The sequence below is a fragment of the Indicator indicator genome, chromosome Z (assembly GCF_027791375.1).
Source record: "Indicator indicator isolate 239-I01 chromosome Z, UM_Iind_1.1, whole genome shotgun sequence".
Lineage (NCBI taxonomy): Eukaryota > Metazoa > Chordata > Aves > Piciformes > Indicatoridae > Indicator > Indicator indicator.
Genome location: NC_072053.1, coordinates 61,109,767 through 61,131,519, shown reverse-complemented (window position 1 = coordinate 61,131,519; position 21,753 = coordinate 61,109,767). Strand labels below are relative to the sequence as shown.

The following is a 21,753-nucleotide window of genomic DNA, read 5'->3' as shown; positions in this document are numbered from 1 at the left end:
TACCTGAGAAACAGGATGGGCAAATTATCTCCTACTCTACTCCAGTGACCTTCCTAAAATGTGCTTTGCTGAAGAGGGGCAGAGAACAGGAGCCCAGGTGGCTGCTGCCAGAGGGCTACCCATCTTTTCCCAGTGTCTTAAAGACCCGTGGAACTGAATGTCGCTTGTGTAATGCTTCACCGATGCTGATGACGGCGTCACGATTGCAAAGGTGGTAAACAGTTTAGAAGCTATGCAGATGGTTCACAGGCATAGCCAATGCTTAGCGGAAAGATCAGGTGTCGGCTCTGGGGCTGGTGAACCACGCAACCAACTGTGGCTGTTCTGCATCGCTGCGACCCGACTGCTGCAGCCACCCTCACCCTGCGTGACCTGGGACGGGGAGGAGCCGTCGGAGCACCAGGGCGGTGGGATGGTCTCTAGTGAGGGCTGACAGCCAGCCACAGCGATGGCATGGGTCGTGACTTTAACGGACATCTCCTGTTGTTATTTTTCTCCAGGAGCTACAACTCAATTTTCACATGGATGCACCCTCCCTGCCGGTGGGCCTGCAGAAGTCCGACGTTTGCCCGGGTACACGCATCTCCCGGCAGCTAGGTGGCATCCCCTTCCCATGAAAGAAAACAAAAAAAGGGTGGAGGGAAAGGAATAAATAATGGCGGAAACTGCAGAAAGAGAGGAAAAAGAGGGGGAAGGGAAGGAAGAAGGGGAAATGAAAGAGGAAAAAGGGGGGGAAAGAGGGGAGGGAGAAGGGGAAAATCGAGAAAGAGGGGGAGGAGAAAAAGGGGGAAAAGCAGGAAGTAAGGAAATGGGGATGGAGAGTGAGGGGGCAGAATGGACGAGCGGGCAACTTTTTAAAAGCATTTGTGGGGAGGCGGTGAAGAGAAAAGGGGAGGTGAGTTGACCACTCCGACAGGCTAGCAGCCGCGGCCCGGAGGCGTGACCACTCATTTACTCGCAGAGCTCCCACCGGGCGGAAGGGGCAAGCCGACTGCTGGAATGCCGCCCCAGAGGGCGCCGGCAGCCGCTGTGCCGCAGCGGCGTCTCGCTCGTGCAGCGACACTGCCCTGGCTATCGGCCGGGACTGGGGAGGCGCGGGGGCAGCGCGTGGGCAGCGCTGGGAGCTCCGCCGCGCGTAGCTGTGACACGGTGACGCGTGAGGTGGCAGGGCGACGCCGGCTGGAAGGCGAGCCGAGGCCCCTGCGACGACAGCAAGGGTCGTGAGCTGATGGCGGTGTGGAGAAGCTACTTGGGATAGGCAGCTTTTAGTGGATGGCTTTCTAATGCTTTCCTTCCACTGGCCTTTGAGTATTTGTGGTCCACCGTGCAGTCATCGCCATGAAATCATCCTGCCCGTTGTTTTTTTATATACAATTTACTGAAACTATAAAACCCCAAACAAACTCTCCAAAAACCAACCAAACAAAACCCAAACAAATACTAACCCCGCCAGCCATCACCTTCATAACTACAGCGGTATTAGCACAGGTGGCCGGGGCGCCCCGCGGCCCCACAGCCCGCAGGGAGACACTGTTCGAGGCCAGTTCACCGAACATTCTGCCTTGCTGCGTGCCTCTGTCGCTGCGCTATCACTGAGCCCGTCAGCTTGTCGGAGCGGACACACCCCTCGGCGTGACGCAGAACAAGCCTGCGTCCGGATCGGAACTGAGATGCTGAGGCCTCACGGTTGCGTGTCGCACCGCAACGGTGGGCTGCCCGGATAGTGGAACCTGGGCCGCTGCCGGAACCTGTTTCGGCGGCGCACGCCGGGGTGTGGCGGTAAGGAGAGCCGGACTGCTAGGCCGGAAGCAGGATGGGGGACACTTCCTGCGAGAGGACAGCTCCCGCGTGGTGCAGCGATGGCTCGTGAGGGTGGTGGGTTGTTCGCTGGGTTCCGCGTGCTTGGGCTGTTCAGCAGCCACGTCCCGCATGTCCTGCGTTACCACGGCCGCCACCGAGAGTTCTACCTGGCCACCGCCGTCGGGCGCAGCATCCACACCTACAACGTGAGTACAAGGCTAATGGTCCCCTTCTTTTTTCTCCCAGCCTCCCGACCACTGGGGGATCAGGCCGCCCCGCCGCTGGCCGACATTAGGCTTTGGGAGGGCCGGAGCCGCGCTCGTCCGCGTACGGAGCAGGGCCGAGCTTTTTTCCTTCCTTCTATTCGAGCCCCCGCCAAAACCTAACATCATGGCTATCATAAAGCGGGAGGCGGAAGCCTGTGTGGAAGGCCGCGGCGCCCTAGTAGTGGGTCTCGGTGGCATGCGGGGTTGATAGATGCTGAAGCTTTTCCTTCGTTGCTTGATAAACCAAGATCATCTCCAGTTTGGACAGCTGCACTTTAGCGGTTGAGGGCTACAGTTTGGGGGACAAACTGTAGTGATCGTATTAGATTTTTTTGTACGGAAAAAGATGAGCATAATTCGGTTCTGTAAGTTGAAAGCTAGTAACACCGACTCATTTTGTGCTGTATAATAAAAGCATTTTCGGTATAGGGAAACAGTAACAAAGCAGAAATTAATTGAGTGATTATAGTGAACAGTAGAGTGCAGACTGCATAGAACTTCTGTGCATGTATGGTCTTTCAGCATTCTGACAATCTTCAAAGACTTTGATCTAAAATAGTAATGAACGTCCCTGGAAAAAGATGACTAACTGAAAAAAAAAGTATGTGAATGGAGATGACAATATAGTGTGGTTGTAGTGGAAATGAAGTAGAAGCAGAGACAATGTGAAACAAATTTGCTCAGTTTCCTGTGCATTAGGGTGAAGTATATCAAGAAGCACAACTTACTGTTGCTGAATGGTTGTCTTTTAGAAAATGTATTGTCTTAGTCCTTTTGATCTATTTGTGGCCTTTTCTGAAGATACTGATGTAAACTAAAATGAATGATTTTTCTTGTGGGGCATATAAATTCCTTATCTAGGTTGGTTGCTAGAATTTTGAATTTCTATTTATAGAAAATTCATTGCAACTAATCAATAAAAGGCCATTTTATTGTTTTTGCTGCAGGTGAAGAAACTTGGTATTGTTGCTGTGAGTAAGTATGCACAGATCGTTCCTTTTTTTTTAAACACATCTGACATAAAATGGAAAATTAATTGTATGTACTAATATTTACACTGAAATATATTGAAAGTAGTCTAAGAAATAACACATAGCAATATGGAAATAAGACTGGTGTTGGCAGTGCAACTTACTCCTCTTAGGGATACATCTTGTGAATCTTCTTCTTCCAAGAATACTCCCTAGGCCTTAAGGAGTAAGCAATGAATAAAGCTGTTAATACCAGTCCCTATTTTTAGTTTGTTTGTTTTGGGGGTTTGTTTGGTTTTGTGGTTACTAGAAGGCTGTGTTATAGGAGGACAATAATTACAGGAACAGAACAGGTGTGGATGAGATTCGAGGTCTTCAGAAAGTGTTACAAATTGGCTGGACTGCTGAATACAAAGCTTATGGATCAGTGTCTTGACAGCCAGTGGGTAACAAAGCATAGCATCTTCAACAGCACCTTCACCAGCAATCTGGGTGATGAAGCGGTATACACTCTTAGCAAAAAATCACAGATCATGCTTTGCCAAGGAGTAGCTGACAGCCAAAATGGCAGGTGTTCAGTTAAGGGGAGTGTTGCAGAATGCTGCAGCTGGGCCAACAGAAAACTTGCCAAGTTCAGTGAGAGTAAATGCAGAACACTACACCTGGGCAGAACAAAATGGGAATTGACTGGGTGCATGGCATCCTGCTGAAAAGGAGCTGGGGCTGTGCTGGTGCCAAGTTGAATGTGGATCAAATAACTGGATATGGCAAGCCATGTACTGAGCTACGTTGGGAATGTGGCTCAGGGAAGGCTGTTAACTCTCCTGTACTTCATGCTGGTGAGGTGATACCTGGGCTGTGATAAACAGTGTGGTTGCCCACCTCCCAGGACTTTATTTTCTTTCAGGAGGGAAGCTGAGGAGTGTCAGAGACCTACAGCACATAGTATGAGGAGAGGCATTGAAGTAACTGGATTTATTTAGTCTTGTGAAGGAAAGAATACGGGGCAACCTAGAGGTAGCCTGTTACCTGAAGGACAGTTAAAAAGATGACAAAATTTGTGGTGGTGTGGTAGACAGGGTAACAGGTAGGCAACAGCCACAAATTGCATCTTGAGAGGGTCACAGCAGAGGTTAGGAAAAATGACCCTGACTAAGACAGAAGGGTAGTACAGTATAGAGCTGTAGTGATCTCTTTCCCTAGAAGTTCTAAAGGCTGCTGGGCATAGATGTAGTTAACACTGTGTAGTACTGGTAATAATCCAGCTGTGGGAGAAGCTGAGCAAAAAGTTGAACTAGGTGATTTATAACTGGTGTTTACATGGTTTAGTGAGATGCATGCTGCCTTGAAAAACTTTACTTTTGTATATGATGTTCTTACAGACCTCATAAAGCAAAATACTTTTCATTAGCAGAACACCTACAATCTGCAGAATAAAAGTCACACAATCAGGACTAGATTTAAAAGGTTTGCAGTTAATAGTTACGGTTGTAAACACATTAATGTTAATTCTCTTTTTGGCTTACAAAATCATAAAAATGTTGCATGTCCCATGAAATCCTTTTCATAGACTACATCTTACATAGATAAGGGAAGACTTTACTGCAGCCTTTAAATATGTCAAGAGGACATGAAAAAGATAGGAGACTTTTTTTTTAACAGAGCCTGTTGCAATAGGACAAGGGACAATGGTTTTAAACTAAAAGAGGGTACATTTAGACTAGATGAAAAGAAGACATTTTTTAACATGAGGGTTGTGAAACACTGACATGGGTAACATGGAGAGATAGTGAAAACCTGTCCCTGGAAACTTTCAAGATCAGATTGTACAGCCATTTAAGCAATTTGGTCTGGTTAAGTATGTCTGTGCTAATTTCAGAGGAGTTGGACTAGATGACCCTTAAAGCTCAATTACAGCCCAACCTATGCTATGATTCTATAACCATGTAAGGGTTTTTGATAAATTGAGATGCTTACGTGCAAAACTGTAATGGAAAAAGATGCTACTCATCAGTGTTATTGATGTTATGTGGTTGGTACTCTAGGAGTGTGCTGTCTTGACCTAAGCAAACTTGTATACTGCTCATGTGAAATACTAGTTATCTGCCTGTAGAAATGATTAGGGGACTAAAACATACCATTTACAACTGAGAGAATTGGGTCTTTTTAGTCTGGAAAAGAAGAGATTGAGGGAGGATCTCACAAGTGTTGCTAAATACCTAAAAGGTGAGCGTCAGGAGGATGGGACCAGTCTTCTTCAGTGGTGCCCAGTTACAGGACAAGGGGCATCAGAGACAAATGAAGATAAGTTCTATCTAAACATGAGAAAGCACTTGCTTAATTTAAGTGTGACAGAGCACTGAAACAGTCTGCTCAGAAAGGTTTGTTGTTGTTTTTTTTTTTAACATCTGGAGATGTTAAAGGTTTGTTGGTTTTTCTTTTTAACATCTGGAGATGTTCAAAACCCACCTGCATGGGTTTCTCTGTGACCTTTAAGTGAACCTGCCTTGGACTTGATCTCTGGTGGTCCCTCCCAGCTCCTACCATTCTATGATTTTGTAGTCTGAGTTGCTTCAGTGGCATTATGGGAAGATGTCTTTACACATTTGGACAATTGAAACCTCTCATAAAGTGCAAGCTTTTTTATTTCCTAGTTCATTCTTTTCATTGAAGCTGTGCTTCAGCTTGGCAAAGAATACAGGGTTCTTTGTGTCTGCTAATATTTTATAATACAAAGAAACTGTGGGGAAGGCTGCATGCGATCATGCAAGTTTGTGTGGTAGGTGCACTCCCTATTGTGACTGATGATGGATTTTTGATCTGGTGTTTCTTTGTACAATCATTAAGTGCTGTGATTTGCATTTTTTAAATTTCTTCTAGATTGAGATTACTTTCCCTAGAGCATTTTTTTCAGTTTTCTTCCATTTGGGACCACAGCAGCAGATTATCAGTGTGGTTTGTAGCTTTGTCTCTTTCACCATTTGAGCTAGTGAAGTAGCAGACTTCTGCTACTCTGTGTGAACCAGTCACAAGGTAGGGAGCGTGATGTTTTCTTATAGCATAAATTCCCAGTGCCTGCAGCCATAATCAGGGAAACAGCTGCATGAGGGAGTCCCTAGCTTCCAGTTAGCTTAACTTGATAAGCATTGCATTATCTGTTTCCAGTCCAGTAGACTATGGTGCCCATACAATCTGCAGAAGCGTTGTCATGGGATAACTTCTTTAGATAAAGCTGAAGTGTGCCTTTACCTAAAGTGATAATTTGGTATTTTAAGTGTTTCAAAAGATTGTGGTCTGTCATTCTTATTCATGATATTGCTATTCATGATAATAGCATTCATCTGAAATATGTGCATTGCTCTACAAAATTCAACAGGAGAGCTTTCTTGGTCAGCACAATAAATACATTGCCAGGCTTGCTTTTTTTTATGAACCTGAAACTTGTTAAACTTTTCTTCTGTTTGCTTAACAGGTAATGCTTTGCCACAGGACATTACATGTTTGGCAGCAGACCGCATGTTGATATTTGCTTCATACGACAATATTCTCCATGCTTTTGCCAGGAACAAGGAGGTTTTTATTAGTTTACTTACTGCTTTGTAGTACCAAACAGTTGTGTAGCATTTGTGTTTTCAAGACAGTTAATTTTCTACAAATATCTATTTCCATAGATTTTTTAGTACCTTCAATTTTAGGGAAACAAAAACAGCAGAAGGAGGAATAAAAAACATACTGACTTTGCTCTCGTTCTCCTGTTTTAATGGCTTACCTGTGTTTTATGTATTAGTTAAAATAACTAAGTAGTTACTTGAAGGTAAAAAAGAAATTAACCGCCATAAATTAAATGAATTAATTTAAGTAGTTAAAAATACTTGGTTAAAATATTTTTGCTAACAGTTTTAAATGTTTAATAGTTTCTATGGGTGGATGCTTTGCTGGGAAAAAACTGGCTGTATGGCCAGTCCAGAGAGTTGTGGTGAACAGAGTTAAATCCAGTTGGCAGCTAGTCGCAAGCAGTGTTCCCCAGGGCTCAGTTTTGCGACCAGTCTTGTTTAATATCTATCAGTTATCTGGATGACGGGATTGAGTTCACCCTTAGTAAGCTTGCAGACAACACCAAACTGGGTGGGAGTGCTGATACACTCAAAGGTAGGAACACTCTGCAGAAGGATCTGGACAGGCTGGATTGATGGGCTGAGGTCAGTTGTATGAGGTTTAACAAGGCCAAGTGTTGGGTCCTGCACTTGGGACACAACACCTCTATGCATTCCACAGGCTTAGGGCAGAGTGGCTGAAAAGCTGCCTGGCAGAAAAGGACCTGGGGGTGCTGGCTGACAGCTAGCTGAACGTGAGCCAGCAGTGTGCCCAGGTGGCATGTATCAGAAGTAGTGTGGCCAGTAGGAGTGGAGAAGTGATTGTGCTCTTGTATACTGGTGAGGCTGCACCTTGAATACTGTGTTCAGTTTTGAGACCCTCACTACAAGGACACTTGAGTTCTGGACCTTGTCCAGAGAAGGGCAACAAAGCTGGGGAAGGGTCTGGAGAACAAGTCTTATGAGGAGTGGCTGAGGTATCGTTTAGTGTGGAGGAGGCCTTATTGCTCTCTGCAACTACCTGGAGGGGGGTTGTAGTGAGGTTGGTGTTGGTCTCTTCTGCCCAGGAACAAGTGATAGACTGAGAGGAAAAGGCCTCAAGTTGCACCAGGGAGTTTTAGACTGGATATTAGGAAAAAATTCTTTACTGAAGGAGTGGTCAGGCATTGGAACAGACTGCTTGGGGAGGGTAGAGTTATTATCCTTGGAGGTATTCAAAAAGTGTGTTGGACATGGCAGTTCAGGACATGGTTTAATGGCCACAGTGGTGTCAAGTTAGCTGTTGGACTTGATGATCTTAGAGTTTTTTTCCAACCAAGACAACTCTATAGGAAGTATCAGATAAAATAATTTACTTTGACTTTCAGTTGTGTGGTCTTTCCATGTGTTTTATTTAAACTTGCTTCTATCATGTGTTAGCTGTCTTCAAGTTGTATGTTAACATGATTAGCTACCTGAACAGCTTCTATTGAAAACGTTTTTATTTTGAATTTGCAGGTGGTTCATACTTATGAAGGTCACAAGGCAAGGATACACCTTCTGCAGCCTTTTGGTGACCATGTCATCTCTGTGGATGTTGATAATGTTCTTATTGTTTGGAATATACAGTCAGAAGGTGAAAGACACTTTACTTTTGTTAGTGTTTTATAGGATAGCATTGTTAAATGTTGAACAATTACGTGGTTGATCTTTTTTTTTAATGTGCATATTCAGAAGCAGTTTATTCTTTAAAAAAAATCTTAAATGGTAATGCTACTAGTAGAAGTCCTAGGCCTGCAATAATTTTTTCACAAATGGGTCCTACACCACATTCAGAGACTCAGTAAAGTTCTATATAGGTGTAAAGAGATATGCTTATATGGAAACTGCATTTTAGTGTTCCATTTTCTGGTAAAGACTGCAGTACACCAGTTTTGGGACTATCTCTGAAATCCTGTAGTTCCATGGTTAATTACAGGTCTGTGTAAGACTAAATTCTTAAAAACAATCTTTTAATTGTGTCCACTTCTCCTTATGTCACTGTAAAGTGCCTTACAAAGTCCTGTTTGAGTGCCCTGAGTTTTTTTCCTTTAGTAAACATTCTTACTGATGTAAGCAGTGTCATTTCCTGCTTGGATGCTGGGTCTTGAAAGTGACTGCAGGCAGGCTTTAGAAATTTTAAGTTGCTATAACAAACAAAAGGCTAATCAGTTGAGGTGCTTTGCTCACACAGAAGCAGGAATCTTTCAGAAAGATATAAATCACTAGAGTTTTGCCAGCATTGTTGTGCTAGATAGGTTTATAGGGAAAAGCCAACAGATACTATGATATAAACAACTTTAGCCTGTCCTGCTATGCATTAGCTAATACTTTAATGCAAAAAACACCAGTTATGGGATTTATATGGGGTAAACATTGGTTCTACCTTTACATCTGCCAAGGGATGACAAGCCTGCAGATTTGTAGGGATAGCTACACTAATATTGTTTCTTTTGTGTTTTTTTTCAGAGGAGTATCTTCAAGTGGATTTTGATAATGCCACATTTGCTGTTTCTGCACTTCTACATCCCAGCACCTATTTGAATAAAGTTCTCCTTGCAAGTGAGCAAGGGAGCTTGCAGCTGTGGAATATAAGCTCCAAGTAAGATCCGTAATAACTTGGATATGCTTCATGCTCCAAGTTCATGCACAACAAATAATGCCAAGTCCTTTGGTACAAGTTTTCATTTGATCTGTCTCCAGGAACAAAGAATGCTGCTGCTTCCTGAATGCTGGCACCTTTCAAGTTGCATGTTGTTTACTCTCCCTGCAAAATGTCAAGGATTGTTCTTTACAGCAAGAGTGGTGAGACACTGGAATAGGTTGTCCAGGAAAGCTGTGGAGGTCTTCAGGGCCAGGGTGAATGAGGCCTTGATCAATGTGGTCTAGCAGTGTCCCTGCCAATGCCACATGGGGTTGGAACTAGATGATCTTAAAGGTCTCTTCCAACCCAAATCATTCTATGATTTTATTTTTTATTTTCTTTTTTTAAGTACAGTTTTGTTTTATTTTTTGGAATCACATAGATTTCTTATGAAAATAATTAAAATTAGAGTAAATACCTGTTCAGGCCTTCTCCCACCCTTCTTCCAAGCTTAATTTTGTTGGTTTTTGTGGGTCCAAGGAACTGCTGGCAGTTAGTATGGAGGTAATTAGTAGCATTTGATACTTAAACTGAATGTGTAGATGTGTAGCTGTCTCTGAGAACATTGTAGTAGAGCAGCATCCATAATGGGAGTGTTTCATGCCTACCATAATCAGATACGTTTGTAACTTGTGAACATTACAGCTACAGTGAACTACACTGCATGTTAATGTATGGGTGTTAACTTGCATAGTCCAGTGTTTTATTTTCAAAACTACTGTATACTTTCAGTGATATCAGTGCTGATTTTATCTTTCGTATTTCTATGCTTTGGAGATGCTGTATATGCTATAAAAATTAGGAAATAGGAACAAGCTAAAAAAGCAGACAAATGTCTCTGCTTGTAGTACTCTTATGGCTCTTCAATGCCTTTAGCTGCATCTGAGATGACAGAGAGTCTTCCCTAGGTGGCTTAGTTTCTTTTTGAAATGTGTAAAGACTTATGGAACTGTCTTTTAGCAGTGTTGCCGAGTTAAGGAGCTTCTGGTTTTCACTGTTTCCTACGTAGATATCTTGTATGTAGGTATGGGCACAGTTAGACAAAAAAATACATTGTAAAAACTGAAGGGAAAGTTTTGTCATCATGATCATCATAGAATGGCTTATGTCAGAAGGGAACTTAGAGATCATCCACTCCAACCTCCCTGCCGTGGACAGGGATACCTCTTAACTAGACTCAGTTGCTCAAGGCCGTATCCAACCTGGCCTTGAACACTTCCAGGGTGTGGGCATCCACAACTTCTCTAAGCAACCTGTTCCAGTGTCTCTCCACCCTCAGAGTAAATAATTTCTTTCTAGTGTCTAGTTAAATTTACCCTTTTTCAGTTTGAAACCATTACGCATAGTCCCTCCCCGTCTTTCCTCTGGGCCCCTTTAAGTACTGGAAAGCTTCTGCAAGGTCTCCGTGGAGCCTTCTCTTCTTCGGGCCAAGCAGCCCCAGCTCTCTCAGCCTGTCCTCATAGAGGAGGTGCTCCATTACCCTGATCGTTTTTGTGGCCCTGCTCGACTTGCTTGAGCAGTTACTTTGCAGATGAAGGATTTTTTTTTTTCTTAGAAGTTGGACTGTCTTTTTATGTTGATGTTAAGAATTCTGAAGAAGTGTGTTAAGATCAGAAGCACATAGGGATTGGCTGGCATAGAAGGGGTGTTCTGCCCTATTTTGTGTTTTGTAATTATGTCACCTTTGAGGTATTAATGCATGACACTACCTTTTTCAGTAAAATTTAACCACGTTTTATTCTTAACCTTACTGTACTTAGGTTTTTTTCCTTTTAACTGATTTATAGGGACAGAAGCTGACATACTTTTCCATGTAAGCATATAGAAAGCATCCCTTTTGTTGTGAAAAATCCAGAAGGGTTAATCAATTTATGGGATTTTGTTTGTTTGTTTTCCAGCAAACTGTTATACTCATTTCCAGGATGGCACTCAGCAGTCACAACTCTTGAGCAAGTTAGTATTTTTTATATCTTATTTTCTTACATAACTGGTCAGGAATAGCAGGAAAATATAATTGTTTAAAATCACATTAATAAACATTACTTGTGTTCTCTCAGGTAGTTTTTTAATAACCCTTGAACAGTTTAGGTATTGAAGAGAGGTGAATGTAAACGTTTTATTATCTGCCCTTCCTCTAATCCTAGTTCTGTTGCATTTAGTGTCTTATCTGTTTTGGGTTCGATGCAACAAATTCACAGAAATGTTCTGTTTGCAAGATGTGTATCATATAATTGTTTCAGCTAGTAGCTTTTTGCTGAATTTATTTTCCTTTGGAGGTTAATAAAATGTAGATTTTGCCAATTCAAGGAAAGATTCTGTAAGTACATTTGCTGTATTTTTGTAGAAGCAAAATAATTAAAACTTGCTGGTAGCATTGATAGCAGCTTCGAACATGGTCTGCAGCTTTCTTTTTAAATCGGGGTTTGTGACGGGTGTATACAGTCTACCAGAACTACAGAAAATTCACTGAAGTGTTTTTGAACAATTCTGGAAACAGAATTGTTTTCATCCAGTGGAGACTTAAGTATAAAATCTTGCACCTCTTATCTTTTATTTAGATGTATCGGATGTTCAGTCATGTGGTAAGGTAATGCAGATAGAACATCTCATGCAAGATGCCTTCTTTCTTTACTGGGCTTAGATACATTGTCTTGTATGTATTGATATTAGTAGTGTAGCAAGAAACTGTTTCATTTTGGTTGCTGTTGCAATTCTTCTTGCAGGCTCCAGCAGTGGATGTTGTTGCTATTGGTCTTGTGTCTGGTCATATCATTGTACATAATATTAAATTTGATGAAACTCTGATGAAATTTCAACAGGACTGGGGTCCCATCACAGCAATATCTTTCCGTATGGGTAAGTCTTAGCACTTTTAACAAAAATGTGTATAAAATCGCTCCAGCTAATTGGAATGTAGGAACATATGTTCTTATAAAGCATTTCAGAATCAAAATTTTGGTTGAGAGCTTTTAGTTTTCAGAGACTGCAAATGATCTAGACAAGTTGCCAGTAAGTAAGGGAAATAGTGCATCTTCATTGTATTGTTTTATAGCATTTTCTTCAGTACTGACTCGGAGCACTGGAGATGTGACATACTCTGCCCCTTTTGCGAAGAAAAGTAAGACAGTGTTTACAAACTACCAAGAGTTAGTACAGTTATCTGAATTAGTGCAGAGTACTGGGTACACTCTTTTGTTAACATCCAAACCTATTTTTCAGTAATGACTTTCCCATCCAAAACAAAGTTAGAATATCAATAGCTGGGCTACTACTGAATGTAGTACAAGGGAATATGGTTTACATTTATAGCTTTTTTTGTCTAATGATGAGCAGATAGTAGTTACTAAAGCTTTAATGTTGATCCTGTCTACAAAGCTGCTGAATTTAATTTCATTTGTGTAGACAAACTTGCAAAACTAAACAGAATATAGATTGATGCAGACACTGTTGAGGAAGAATGCTACTGGTGGGACTTGTGAAAAGACTTGTGAGAAGTAGAAAGAGTGCCTTTTTGTGTCATCCATTTAACTCAAAATGTTAATAACATTAAATAACTTTCCTTGACTGCTTGAATGAGTGGCTTTCAGAAGTTTTCTAATCTCTCTCCCTTCCTGTCTTTGTAGTCAGGAAATTTAGTGTAAGTATAACCAGGTTGTTTTGAACTCATGTACTCATTTCAGTCTTTGAGTAAAATGCTCTTCTTTTAAATTAAAATTAACTTGGCAGATTTCTGTATCTTTGAAGCTTTTGTGAAAAACAGAACCCTAAGCCTGTCTGGTTTAGTCATCTATAATGTGCCAGTTGGAAACCGGTTTTTGTTTTGTTTGTTTGGGGGTTTGGTCTGGTTTTGTTGGAGATACGCAGGATATTTGGTGGAATTCCATCTTGATATAAGGTTTAAAACTTACTTGGATGTGTAGTGTCTTTTTACAAGTTAGTATGATGTGTTTATCTCCTTAATATTACACAATCAGGAATTCTACAAATTGAGATTTTAATTATTGCTTACAGTGATTGAAAAAACCTGTGATAAACTTCTGGAATTTATTTTCGCTATTGAACCAAAACCTTAAGAGTGTTTAAAAGACTGGTAACTTCAGTATTTGAAGGGAATGGACTTTCTACAAGGATTTGTAGTAATAGGACAAGCGGGAATGGTTTGAGCTTGAGTAGTAGATTTAGTAGATTTAGACTGTATATTAGAAAGAAATTCTTTACAGTAAGGGTAGTGATACACTGGACTAGATTGTTCAAGGAGGTCATGAATGCCCCTTCCCTGAAGCTGTTCAAGACTAGGTTGGATGAGGCCTTGAGCAATCTGGTCTAGAGGAGGTTGTCCCTGCCCATGGCAGGGGGCTGGGACTACATTATCTTTAAGGTCCCTTCCAACACAAACCATTCTATGAATGAATCTATGAATAACATCTGGTGTGGTGATACGGTAGCTCTTCCATCCAGAAATATGAAGGCTGGTAAGTTTGGGGAAGAAACTGTAATACAAAGTAACTTTAAAAAATGGTACAGGTAAAAAATCTTTTGTGTTTTTCAGCAAAACCTTTAGGCATTGGCTGCTTGTTTTTTAGATACATTGGTTACATGCTATGAAAAAAAATCCTGGTGTTATGATCAGTGAACTTTGTTTCTTTTCTCTTTGAATTACTGTAACATTTCAATCAATATTTTGAGAATCGGTGTGAGAATATTTTCTTGTAACAAGTCAACAAACCTCTTGTTTGTTCTTGTTTGGTTGGGTGTTTGTTTTTTTGTTTGGTTATTTGTTTATTTGCTTTTTCTGGAGCAGATGGACACCCAGTAATGGCAGCTGGTAGTCCAATTGGACACATTGCTTTGTGGGATCTAGAAGAGAATAAATTGATGTGTCAGATGCAAGATGCCCATTCCACAGCAATAGCTGGTATGTCGTTTGTCCCTGGAGAGCCTCTTCTTATTACTAATGGTGCTGATAACGCTATACGGGTAAGTTACAACAGCTGCTGCTGTTTGCTGTTAATTTTTTTTGTAGTCCTCCAAAGTGTAAATTTTTTGTTTGGATTAAAGTAGCAGTTCAAATACAGCAAAGCTCAAGTTACTGAAGTTGCTGGCTCTCACCTGATCTTTAGCAGGGCTGTTTAAGGATTTGCTGTTGTGATGTCATTGCTTCCTGATAGCCTTGAAGAACAAAGCATTGGATCCACTTTTCCAGAAGCACTCTTTATATCCTTGTGGAATATTTTAAATATTCATCTGTTTTTATAGTGTTCTGGGTCATGAACTGTTGCTGTTGATAAATGTCTCCTGTGCTGTGTGTCCTGTGATGTTATTAGGCCTTGGTGGATTGGCATAATAGACCACAGGAAATAATCAGCTGCTGTGTGTAGTGAAAACATGTAGTGTTCTAGGGTCAAGGATGAAAGTCAATGTGTGAAGTTTGCTGTGGTAGTTCCCAGCTAAGCCTGTTCCACTGCCAAGAGATGTAGTTATAGGTAGCATGGTGTTAATCAGTTTCATTTTTCTGCTTTCTTTTGGGAAGCAGGTGTGGATTTTTGACGGACCTGGTGGTGTAGGGCGTGTGTTGAGAAGCCGAATGGGACATAGTGCGCCACCAACAAAAATCAGATACCATGGGCAAAATGGACAGCAGATTCTTAGTGCAGGTATGAATTCTCATTCTTTGGTCTGATTTCATACTGTGATAAAGAAAACATGCATAGCAAATGGCTTTGTTTTATTAATACAATAGATTGTATGTTAAGTGTTAGGTGTATGCCTTTATGAAATGTAGTAAATTACTACTGTAGACAGTATCATCTATCACTGTTACAGTTTCACAGTTTTTTTAGGAGGGTGTGTCATCAGGTAAGCTGGAATGTTGTTACAACCAGAACAGCTTTTGTTATCCATATTTACAAGCTTGAATAAAAATTATTTTGTCCTAAGGAACTGTCAGCTAGTCAAAATGATAATCTGTAACAAGTAGGGAAATTCTGTCATGATAAAGAAAAAATAAGCAGCATAATGCATTTAATTACTTAAAGGAGGCAATCCACTTTTTCTACTAGTTTGAGCAAGCTTTGTGGGTTGCATTGTCTTTGTAATTTGTTACAGCTCAATTGTGTCTGTAATACATGTTCCCAAGGTCACTTGCTATTGAGACACTAATCCGAAAACGTAAAAATATGTGATTCTTCCTCCTTAGAAGCTACCATATTTAAAATGTTATATGTAGGTCCCTTAGGAAGTGAAGATCATACTGGTTTGTGGCCAGAATGTTTCAGTAATGGAATAATAGAGACACTGATTGTTTAGCCTGTAGAAAAGGAGGCTTAGGGGAGATCTTATCACTCTTAGAGCCATCTGAGAGAAGGTTGTAGCAAGGTGGAAGTCAGTCCTTTCTTCCATGTCACAAGTGATAGGATGAGAGGAGATGGCTTCAAATTACATTGGGGGAAGTTTATGTCGGCTATTAGAAAAAATTTCTTCACCAAGAGGGTTGTCCAAGAGTATTGGAACCGGCTGCCCAGGAAATTGATGCACCATCCCTGGAGGTATTTGAATGTGTATTTAGATATGTATATGTAGCGCTTAGGCTTATGGTTTAGTGGTAGACTTGGGAGTGCTAAGTTAAACAGTCAGACTTCTGAAACAATTCTGTGACTCTTCACCTGATCCTTAGTTACTCTGAAGTAATGAAATTGTTGACATGGACAATGTTTCAAAACATTACACTACATTTTTATGAAGGTTGCACCCAATACAGCACAGCAGTATGCTGTGCTTAAAATCCCTTGCTGGTCGTCTGACTACTGATTTGAAATCACGTAGCTAGTTACTTGACAGTAATTCAGCTCACACCAGATGAACCATGGTAACAATCAATAGTTGCTTGACAAATCCTCACATTTGCCTTTACAGTTTACTGCCTTAGCTGTTCTTAAACATGGATAGGGCACACAAGCGACCACTATAGTGAAAAGGATCTCAAGCTTTGAGAGTTCCTGTACCTGCAGTGAAAGGAGACTAACTCTCAGCATTTCATTCTGAACCAGTGGTAAAATTTTGTGCAAGAGAAATGATTTTCCATTTCCTTACTTGTTTGGCCTGGTAAAAATATTTTGTGATTCTTCTGATTTTTAAATATAATCTCAGTGCCTTTAATTTTACATGCATTGTACAGTTTTGTTTCCTGTTAGTTTCTGGTTCTGCCTTGTCCATGTCCTCCCCACACAGTGGACATGTCTGTTAATTTCAGGTTTGAGCATTCTGTCCCTCAGTTAAATTCCTATGAATTCCATGAACACTGGTCACTGGGTAGAGGAGGGAATTCCTATTAATGTCCTGGTTTACAGGAAAGATGGACAGTTCTGCTTTTACGGGTTTTGTTTGTGCTAGCTTCCTGAGTAATCTAGACAAAGTTCTTATCCAGCAACTGTATGTCTTGGTTAGATAAAACATGAAACAAAGAACTATTGCAGTTGTTGAGAGCATAGCATCATGGGGAAGCTTTGGAACTATTTACGGAGGTATTTGAAGGGTATAACAGTTCATTGAAGGTTTTACTCATAGAAAGCTGGGAACAGCTAGATATTGTGGTGGAAGAAGGACGTAGGACAAGGAACTGCATATGCAGAAGACATCTGTAGTAGAGGTGTCATTCTGGTCATGTGTGGGGCAAAGTAGCAGGGTATGGGATATAGGCTGTAGAAAATTTGGCTTCATTAGTTCCACCGCTTTTAGTGTATCTGTATTTTCTCTTAGTAAATACTTTATTATGGTGTTTGAGGTTTCTTAGTGCATATCTTCTACTTTTCTTGCTCGGATAGCTTACAAATAAACATCAAGTTGATTTTTGCCTCTCAATACTTTCTCCCAATATTTTGTCAGGTCAAGATGGAACATTGCAGTCTTTTTCAACAGTGCATGAAAAGTTCAATAAAAATTTAGGACGTGGTAAGTATTTCAGTGAAAGTACAAATAATGTCAAAAAAAGTCCAGAAAGGTGTTTATGCAAGCAGGGGCCAGGGAGGCCTTACTTCAGCTGTTGTATGAAAACTATTCACTGCAGTTGTTCAGCAAACTCAGTCCTTCCTCAGATGTATATAAAGTGTACTTTTCGATTTGATTGTATTCAAGTATTTTCTGTAGCCTAGCAGTGTATGTTATTTCAGTGTGGCAAATATTGGTCATGATTTAATCGTTGTGTTAAAAATGCATAAAGCAGTATCTGGCATTTCAGCACATGTAAAAATAACTTTCTACCTCAGTTTCTTTCCATTCAGTTGACCATTACTAGTTAATTTGTATTTCTTTACTTTAGTTCCTTTCATTTAATGTAGAAGTTAATTTAAAAAACTGGTCTTCCACATAATACCATGGTAAAGGGACACTTCCTTGTACAGTTCAGAGATCAGGGCTTAGGAAGACTTTAAATGGTTCTTAGTTTTAAGTATCTATATTCATGTATGTATATATCTATTTAGATACATTTAGATGCACAGATATAGATTAACTGATGATATATATCCTTTGGACTTAAATTTCAAAATTCTGGCTCTTTGATTGTTGAAAGGACCGGATGATATGTATTGCTTTATAGTCACATGTGTGGTTTTAGCTGTAATGGGGGACCTCTGCCTGAGGATGTCGGCACATGATCCTGCAACAAATGGATTGTGCACTGTATCTGTGAATGTAATAGGCTGGTGATATACTCAGCATCACGTGAGTTTTGACAGGAATTCTATTAATATTAGTGCTTCCTAGGTTACAGCAATGTTGCATCAATGTAAGCTAATTTTTTTCTACATTTAATAGGAACTTGACATTTAGTAATTCTTTTTTACACCATTATTCTCATATCTAGCCATGGGATTGAGATACTTAACTTGGGTTTTTTTTTTAAGGTTCGATTAACAAAAAGAAATCAAAAAAGAAAGGTCTTAAGCTTGATACGATGGCACTGCCACCAATTACAGTCTTTGCTTCAGGTAAGTAATTTTTGAGGTATATTAGACAGCTCATCATGTCTTCATTTTATCTTTTAACCCTGAAGACACTTGAAAGTGGCATTTTACTCGGTATACCAACTTGTCTATTATTTGCAAAAAAAAAAGATAATTTTGTCTTAAATGTCTTGTGTAACTGACTCTGGGAACCTCATTCTGGTGTACATATTGTTCTAGCCTGGAGAACCAGTAAAATCTAAGGAAATCTGAAGAAATCTTAGTTATAGAGGTTGATTTTGATTTCCCATTTCCTTTATTTGACTCACTTTTTGAAGTAAGTTTTAATTATGCTATTCATTTGTAATTCAGTGTGCAAATAGTGAACATAACTTTCTGAAGCAGAATTGCAATTACCTTAATTTCATCAAATTGTGTTTATTTAATGTCTTTCTCTTCAGATTTGGAAATCTGTTTTGTATTAAGTGTAGCTGTCCCTTTATCTTCTGAGGCTGGTTGACTGTTTCATAGGTTAAAAGGTTTGAATTTGCAGTGTTTTGTAGCCCTTTTACTACATATGTGTCATGCAAGATAGGTCTTCTCCTACCTTATCCCACTCCTGCCTCCTCTTTATCCCCCTACGAGGAGATAAGAAAGAGAGGGGGAAAAAAAGGTAGAGAGAGAGTTTTAGTTGATTCACACATAACAGTTTGCTCCCCTGCTACTAAGTATATGTAGAGAGAACAGAGGGAAAAGGGAAAAAAGAATACCTCGCTAAGATCCCATAACAGGCAAAGTGCAGCAGCCCAAAAAGAGAACTGGAAGAGCGAGAGAGTGACTAGCCCCACCTCCTGGGGTCTTAAGTAAAGCACAGTTGTAATGCAAGTTGTAATTCATTATCTAATAGTGGTGAATGTGTGTGTGTATATATATATATATGTATGTGTATATATATATATATATATACGCTATGTGGTTCAAACCACTACAGTTTGGTATGTATAGTTTCAGACTTCAGTGATGCAGACTGCCTGTACATAGTTGTCGCAAATGCGTGTGTGTGTGTCTCTGTGTGTGCATATACGTGCACTTTAAAAGTTAATATTAGACCTGCCTGAGTGATTTAAGACACAGAACTACTTTGAATGTGTCTGCAGACATGAGAAAACGTTTATTTAACCACATTTTAATTAGATTTGTTTCTTTTTTGCTATATTGCCTTTGTTTGGTGAGGTGAACCAGTTTGTATCTGATATTTTTAGTCTTCGAATATCTAGAGCTACCCAATTTCATGCTATTTTCTTTAATGTATGAATTCCTGGAAAGAATGCAAACCTTTTCATTATTTGGGTCACCACATGTCGTATTTGTCTATGAAGTTTGGATACTGAGTATTTGAGGAATGATTTTCCTGTAAATGCAGAGAAGTCTTTTGTGATGTGAAGCAGATTCGTCTCTTAAATACTGCTTTAATCTACTGGGTTCTGCTGCTGGAAATTCCAGAGTCAGCTGAAAATGTTTATAAATCAAGCAGTTTAAACCATTTAAGTTCAAATACGCTTCTCTAAATCAGAGGTTCCAATATGTGACATAACAACCACAAGTGGTTTTTTTGGTATTTTGTAGCATTTTAGTTAAACTAGCATATGCACAGCAGTTTGCCAGCTGTTTTTTCTGAGTGATAGCCTTCTGACTCTCTAATAAGAACACTAAATATGAACTTGTTCTACGTAAAGGTACTTCAGAGTATTGTTTCTTATCATATTGGAAGAGCTTCTTTAATTTAAGAATGATTGTTTCTAAAAGAGTATCTTACATTGCAGAAGTGGCACATCAGAGTGACTGGGATAGTATTGTTGCATGCCATCAAGGGTATATAACCTGTACAACTTGGAACTATCAGAAAAGTTGCATAGGAACTCATAAACTGAAGCCAGAAGAATTCAGCAAACACAAACCTATCGATATATATGCAACAGTAAGTTTATTTAGGATAATCTTTCTTCACTATTACAGTATATGATATTTTGCTTTCTCTTTATACAGAACTAACATTTAGAATGAAAAAGCACTTTTGGACATGTTTTAGTTGCTTTGCAAAGGGCTTTCTGCCAGCTCAGTGTGTCCTGCTAGCCATTTTCTAATGTATGTGGTCTTAAGTGCTACGTATGTGTTTTTCCCTTAAACATCCAGGTTAAGTGCAAATTTTATTTTCTGATTCAAATGGGTGGTTGGTGCTTACCTTTAATCTGTCACAGTTATGTCATATTGACTATGGTGATCAGTTTGCTTTATGAGTGCAAATTGCTTAATATAACTTAATTTATGGTAATCATAGATTTCCAAATTGCAGGCAAGATATGTACTTTAAAATGCTTTACAGCTTGAGCTGAACACAATAAAAGCCAAGCACTCAATGAAAAGAGATCGATGAAGCTTTTGAACTTGCAAGATAAATAGTCATTGTGGCATATTTGATGTGCTAGACATACTACTACTGAACTTTGTTTTTCTGACCTTACGCTTAATAGCTAAGCAGTAGACAAGTTCAATTCAATTGTAAATACCTCTTTGGATTTTTTTGAACAAGTAGATCCTTTGCACTATATCTTTCCAAACCATTGTTTCTTAGTTTCTTACTATTTAAACTCCATGTGAAATTAACCTAGTGCCATTGGTGATAGGGGCACTGAAACTGACATGCAGTTAGTGTGCTTGGACTTTATTTTGGGGGTTGAATTTGTAGTGTTGATATTATTAGGTATTACATTTGCTTGATGTCTCTAAGTCAGTATTTCATTATCCTTCATGAGAATGCACTGCCATACTTACTACTTTTTGACTGTTTATTTTGGGAGCTCCTTTCTCTACAGTTTTTTGGTGATGTGGTTTGTTGTTTGTTCTGTGCAGTTTTCTGTGAAGAAGTCTAATAAAAACATAGTAATATTTTGTATTCCTGATATGTTTTATATCTTCTAACAACTTTGCTAATTAGGTATCACTTAAAGAATTGTCTTCATTGGTGTTTTGGGTTTTTTTTCCTGTGAAAGGCAGTTGACATTACCTCATGTGGGAACTTTGCTGTAATTGGGCTGTCAACTGGACAAGTAGATATGTACAACATGCAATCTGGCATTCATAGAGGGTGTTTCGGCAAAGAAAGAGGTAAGAACTGCTACATTTCTAAAATACTGACTCAACAGCAAGAACTTGGTGCTCTGACATTAGGAAATTTGACATGGCTTCTGAATTAAATTGGGAAATCTTCGGTTTTTCTAATTACCCTACACTGTCTTATCTTGCACTGTAGTCAGAAGTAATTTGAAACCTACTCTGAAGGACAGGATCCCTGCTAGTTTTAATAGCTCTGATGTTAGCATGTATTTAGTTTCAGCTAACAAAAAATTGTCAGTTGTGTGACAGTGTAAGAGCAGAAATCCCTGTCCCACACCGACAATGACCAGGCTAGCTCAGTCTGGAAGCAAATGAAAGCTGTATTTACAAGCAAAACTACAATCTATG

At 39.9% G+C, this 21,753-nt stretch overlaps 1 protein-coding gene across 1 annotated transcript in view; it reads left to right on the top strand.

Annotated features, from left to right (window-relative positions):
- Positions 1-1,859: 1,859 nt before the first annotated feature.
- The window catches only part of WDR36 (WD repeat domain 36), a 33,150-nt gene continuing 13,256 nt past the window's right edge, over positions 1,860-21,753 (top strand). Inside the window, exons 1-13 of the mRNA XM_054397476.1 lie at positions 1,860-2,006; positions 3,014-3,041; positions 6,510-6,610; positions 8,128-8,245; positions 9,118-9,250; positions 11,191-11,245; positions 12,016-12,148; positions 14,094-14,269; positions 14,826-14,946; positions 17,174-17,239; positions 18,193-18,276; positions 20,055-20,209; positions 21,282-21,396. Coding sequence (XP_054253451.1) covers positions 1,860-2,006; positions 3,014-3,041; positions 6,510-6,610; positions 8,128-8,245; positions 9,118-9,250; positions 11,191-11,245; positions 12,016-12,148; positions 14,094-14,269; positions 14,826-14,946; positions 17,174-17,239; positions 18,193-18,276; positions 20,055-20,209; positions 21,282-21,396 — 1,432 coding nt within the window. The remainder of the gene's footprint in view (positions 2,007-3,013; positions 3,042-6,509; positions 6,611-8,127; positions 8,246-9,117; positions 9,251-11,190; positions 11,246-12,015; positions 12,149-14,093; positions 14,270-14,825; positions 14,947-17,173; positions 17,240-18,192; positions 18,277-20,054; positions 20,210-21,281; positions 21,397-21,753) is intronic.